General features: G+C 59.4%; 1 protein-coding gene across 1 annotated transcript; it reads left to right on the forward strand.

The window, feature by feature from the left end:
- The first annotated feature begins 362 nt into the window (after positions 1-362).
- Positions 363-773, forward strand: LOC128888858 (uncharacterized). Its single transcript, XM_054146022.1, has one exon. The coding sequence runs from the start codon at positions 363-365 to the stop codon at positions 771-773; it is 411 nt and encodes a 136-aa protein (XP_054001997.1).
- Positions 774-5,404: the final 4,631 nt, after the last annotated feature.

The raw sequence follows: 5,404 nt of genomic DNA on the forward strand, positions 1-5,404 counted from the left end.
TGGGGTGGTCCCTCGCCCAGGTGGTGGTGCTGGCAGCCCGGCCGCTGCAGTGTTTCCGTTGTCTTGCCGTAGGGCATGTGCGGTAGCGGTGCACTGCGGCGATTGACCGGAGCGGGCACTGCTACCGGTGTGGGAGCTCCACCCACAGGGCCGCCGAATGCCGTGAGGCCCCGCACTGCGCGGTGTGCGCCGAGTGTGGCGCCACCCTCTGCGGCAGCTCGGGGAAGTGGAGGGGATGCTACACTCCCGTCTACCTCCTCTGTGCCAGCTGCGATGGAGGTGGAGGCCGTGGCGTCAGGGGAGGTGGTTTCCCTCCCCCTATCCACGCAGCCGTCTGAGGGAGGTCCTGTGACGGCCTAGAAATGGGGCACAGGGCTTCCCTTGGGGTATTGCTGGCCAACCTGAACCACTGCCGCCGGGCACAGGACCTTATGGTCCACTGCCTGGCGGAGTGGCGGGTTGGTCTAGCGGTGGCCACGAAACCGTACCAAGTCCCCGACCATCCACACTGGTTCGGGTACGAGGACGGCCTCGTGGCGATGTGGTACCGTCGCTATTCGGCGACTGTTCCTCCCTGCACCGTGGTCCAACGAAGCAGGGGGATGGTTTTGGTAAAATGGGGAAGGTTCCTAGTCGCAGTATGCTACAATTCACCCAATTGTAGTGCTGCCGAACTCGGGAGGTTTTTGGACCCGCTGGGGGCTATGTTAGCCCCTTATATGGCCGACCCAGTGCTGGTCCTCAGGGACCTCAATGCGAGGTCCGGTTATTAAACCGGAGCTCCGTACCAACGTGCGTGAGGTGGAACGGCTGGTCCATCGTGGACGTATCGTTTGCGTCAGCCGCCTCCTCACGCTGGGTGTCTAACTGGCGGGTCTGGGGGGTGAAACGTTGTCGGACTACAGCTACGTCCTTATGGACGTAGCTGTGGTCTCGAACCCGCCAGCGGACGCTCCCCTCCGACGTAGCATCCCTTCAGCGCCAAGATGGGCGCTGAAGCGACTAGACGAGGATCTACTAAGGTCCGTGATTATCGGCTCCGCCTGGCCTTCGGCCAGGGAGCGCAGGGCAGAAGAGGGGGCTTTGTGGATCCGGGACACGTTGCAAATGATTTGCGACGTAGCTATGCCCCGGATCCGCGAGCAGCCCCCGAGGAAGTCTGCGTACTGGTGGACGGGCGAGGTTGCCGACCTCAGAAGAACGACCAGTCGCGCCCGTCGCCAGTATACCCGTACTCGGCGCTGCCACTTTTTAGGCGGTGACCCGGAGTGGAGAGTCGCCGAACTGTACGGAGTGTACAGGTCGGCGGTGGTGGCCCTTAAGCACGCGATAGCCGCAGCCAAGGCCAGAGCGTATGACAAGCTCCTGCTCACCCTCCGTGACGATCCGTGGGGGCGCCAATACAGGGTGGTGCTGGGGAAGCTCCGCCCTTGGGCGTCCCCTGTCACGGAGAGGTTAGACCCGGAATTCCTGGGGCACGTGATTGATACCCTCCTTCCCCTCAACGATGGGGGAGAGGGTGCGTTGGAACGCGCCCCGAGTCCGACTATTGAATGGTCGGATGAATTCCGGGTCACGGACTCTGAGCTGTCCCGGGCTATCGAGGGGCTCCGGGCTAGGGGCAAGAAAGCTCCCGGCCCGGATGGAGACCCTGTTACATCCGGCCCTGCCGATGTCCCTTTTCAGCGACCTCGCATTGCAAATAGTTAAGATCAAATACCTTTAGGAATGCGCTTAATATACGATTCGGAAACTGTTTCTCGGGAACCGAATCGTGCGACCTGCGAATCACCGAAATAAGCGTCAGTACTCAACGCCAGCACATTCGCTGAACTTGGGACCCCTCCCGATTTCAACGGATGCCGAAGCGAAGGTTCTCGAACGCGGGTCGTGCCATGTGAGGATCAGCTAATATATAAACCCGTGGACACGCCCCACGACGCTCTTTTTTTATTCCGCTGTCAGTACGTTCTCATCGTGGTGATTACCGAAATCTTGTAGTCGTGGACAGGTTAACTTCACGCGTTGTCGTTACCTACGAAAGTCCGACGTATAATCAGTTAAGATCACATCGAACCTTTATCGTCAATCGAACACACACTCAGCGTTGCACTTTGGTCGTCAAATACTAAATTATTGTAGTCACGGATAGAGTAATCGTACGCGCGCCGCGTCGTTACCGAGGAAAGTCCGTTGTTAATTAGTAGAGACCCGTGTCGCGAGTGATAGTTGCCGACAAACAGATCCTTGCAACAGCACAGCCCTGGGACCACAACAGATAGCTGGTACAACCAAACTGTAAGACCGACAAGCGGTAACGTACCTGACTAATTGTATACTTGATTTCCCAAAACCGATATTGTAATATTATATATATCGTTATCATATCGTTATTTTGTAACAATACATATTTATATGCTAAACCTTGAAAACAATCATTGCAATCCCGAATTGCTCTTTCCCGTTAGCGAATACAGTTAAGGTGAGCTTTAGCTCTTTAATTGAAGACGAAGATCCCAAGAAAGAGTCACAGATAAGCTGGGACGTAACACCCGGTAGCCTGCTGGCTCTGGCCTTGGGAGTCCTTGGCCCGGCGTACAGGAGCGTCTTGAACGCTAATCTGCGCCGGGGAACCTTCCCCAGTGTGTGGAAGAAAGCGTGCCTGGTTCTCCTCCAGAAAGGGGGAAAACCCGCAGAGTCTCCTTCTGCGTACCGGCCGGTGTATCTGCTTGATGAGGCGGGCAAGCTTTTTGAACGAATCATAGCTGCCCGCCTCCTCGAGCACCTGCCGCGCGGTGGTCCCGACCTCAGCGACAGCCAGTACGGATTCCAGAGGGGTCGCTCAACGATGGACGCGTTGGAGCGTTTGCGCCTCCTCCGGGAAAGGGCTGTCGCTCGGGGCCGGGTGTTGATTGCTGTGTCGTTGGACATATCCAACGCCTTCAACACCCTGCCCTGGAGGGAGATAGCGGTGGCGCTGGATTACTTCCAGGTGCCCCCCTATCTCCTGGAGGTGGTTTGGGACTATCTCCGTGGCAAGGAGGTAGTATTTACCGGCCGGTACCAGGTTGTGCACACGAGAGAGACGCACCGCGGGGTTCTGCAGGGGTCGGTCCTCGGACCGCTTCTGTGGAACCTTGCGTATGACGCGGTGCTGCGGGTTGTCCTTCCTCCGGGCTGGGTGTCATCTGCTATGCGGATGATATCCTGTTATATGCCGAGGGGGAAGACTGGGGGAGGAGCAGGCACCTTGCTGAGTCCGCCCTAGACTGCGTTGTCAGGCGCACCCGGAGGATGGGTCTGACCGTAGCTGCTGCGAAGACCGAGGCAATCTGGCTTTACGGATTGTCTCGGGCGCGGCGGCCGCCCTGCGATCGGGACCTCCGGATTCGCGTCGTGGATACCTTCATCGACATCAGGCCCTCCATGAAGTACCTGGGCCTGATCGTCGGCGGCCGCTGGCGCTTCAAGGAACACTTTGACCTCCTGGCATCCAGAATGGAGGGGACAGCGGCCGCGTTAGCGCGGTTGCTGCCCAATATCGGGGGGCCAGAGTTGAGGGTTCACCGCTTATATGCGAAGGTGCTGCGGTCGATAGCCCTTTACGGGGCCCCCGTGTGGCATCGCTCGCTCGAGGGCAGCCAGCACAACCAGGCACTCTTTGAAAGAGTGCGGCGCCGGCTCGCCCAGCGGGCCATACGGGGATACCGTACCATCTCTGCCGAGGCGGCGGGCCTCCTGGCCGTGATTCCGCCCTTCCATCTGGCGGCGGTGGAGCGGGCGGCGATGTTCACGATCGCCTGCTCCACCCGCCGCCCTCCGGGGGTAGAACTCGCGGCTGAGTAGGTACATGAGGTCGAGTGCCAGAAGCACCAGGCCCGGAGGGACACGCTGGCCCGGTGGAAGCAAGAGCTTGCTCCATCGGGCCGTCCGATTGTCCGGGCCATCCTGCCCATATTTGATATATGGTGCAGGATGCGGGGAAGGTTGACCTTTCGCCTCACACAGATGCTCTCCGGGCATAGATGCTTTGGAGAGTACTTGCACCGGATGGGGCGGGAGCCGACACCGCAGTGTCACCACTGCGGCGAGGAGGTGGACACGGCGTGCTACACACTCAAGGAGCGTCCGGCATGGGCCGCGCCGCGCCGTGCCCTAAAACTCGCAGTGGGTGGGTGGGACCTCTCCCTCGCGGCAATGGTCGACCACATGGCCTCGAGCGAGAGGTCGTGGAAAACGCCGGCCTCCTTTTGCGAGGAGGTTATGTCGCAGAAGGAGGCCGCCGAGCGAGCTCGGGAAAGAGACCCGGGCTCGGCAAGGAGGACATGGGCGCGGGGACGTCCCTCGCGCCGGCGTACCCCCTGCGTAGGGGTATGAATAGTGGGGGGCCGCGAGGGGCGCCCCCGCGACAACAGGTGCCTCGCATGGAGGCGGCGAATGTGAGGGGCCGGGACTTGAGCTGACCCTGGCCCCCTATAATTCCCCTCGGGACGGGCCGAGGTTGTGTGGTCGGCCCGTCCTCACTTGGACCAACGGGTCCTGTGGGGGCGCATGGGGGTGGGGTGGGGAGGGTCGGGGCGTGCCGGATCACGCTTCCGATGACCCTCCCTTACCGGTGTCGGCGTCTTCTTGTCCTGGCGTTCAGGAAGCTCTTTGTTTCCTGAAACAGTACGGACACGAAAATGCCGGGGGCTGTGGGTGGACCGAGCGGGGGCTCGGGAAGCCCATTCCGACGGCCCCAGGGATGGGGACACCGGGCGGGTCCCTCCGCCCAAGGTCTTATAGAGTAGGTAGTGGGGGAAGCTAACACCCTCCCCCCCGGGATTCATGTAAGCTGGAAAGCGTCCTGCGAGTACTCGCGTGATCCAGGCGCTTCCCATGTAGCTTAGGTGGGTGTAGGGTTTTAGTGGGTAGCCATCGCGGACGGGCGCGCCTTTGGCGCTCCCCTCCCCGATGGTAGTCCCACATAACCTCGGTTTTTTCCCTCGGGAAACCGAGGTATGCGTAACGCATTTCCCCACAATAAAAAAAAAGGGGGGGAGGTCGAAGGGGGGGGGGGGGGGGGATAAACTTTGATCTGCGTACGTTTAGTTGAATTTCTTTATTTAATCGAAACCGACGCGGGGGGAATTCCGCGGTACACGCACCGTGGAGAAAAGGGTGTGGCGACTACGTGCCGAAAGGGATGTGCGGCGCGGAATTCCCGATACGAAAGAAAGTATTCGAAGGAAAGAAACGAATACGTTACCGGCGCTACTTAACTCTATAAGGGGCCTCGCAAACAAATAGTCCGCCCTAGAATTAAATACAATCAAAAGATTACACCGGGAATTAACGGTTTCGCGTTTCGAAGGGGCTGTTACGTCCCGACTAGTTTGGGACTTTCTTTAGGGATTCTTGTCTT

This window comes from Hylaeus anthracinus, unplaced genomic scaffold (genome assembly GCF_026225885.1).
Source record: "Hylaeus anthracinus isolate JK02 unplaced genomic scaffold, UHH_iyHylAnth1.0_haploid 11994, whole genome shotgun sequence".
In the NCBI taxonomy this organism is placed as follows: domain Eukaryota; kingdom Metazoa; phylum Arthropoda; class Insecta; order Hymenoptera; family Colletidae; genus Hylaeus; species Hylaeus anthracinus.

Excerpts from the sequence above, each read along its gene's own strand:
- LOC128888858 (XM_054146022.1), top strand. The coding sequence starts at position 363 with ATGGGGCACAGGGCTTCCCTTGGGGTATTGCTGGCCAACCTGAACCAC.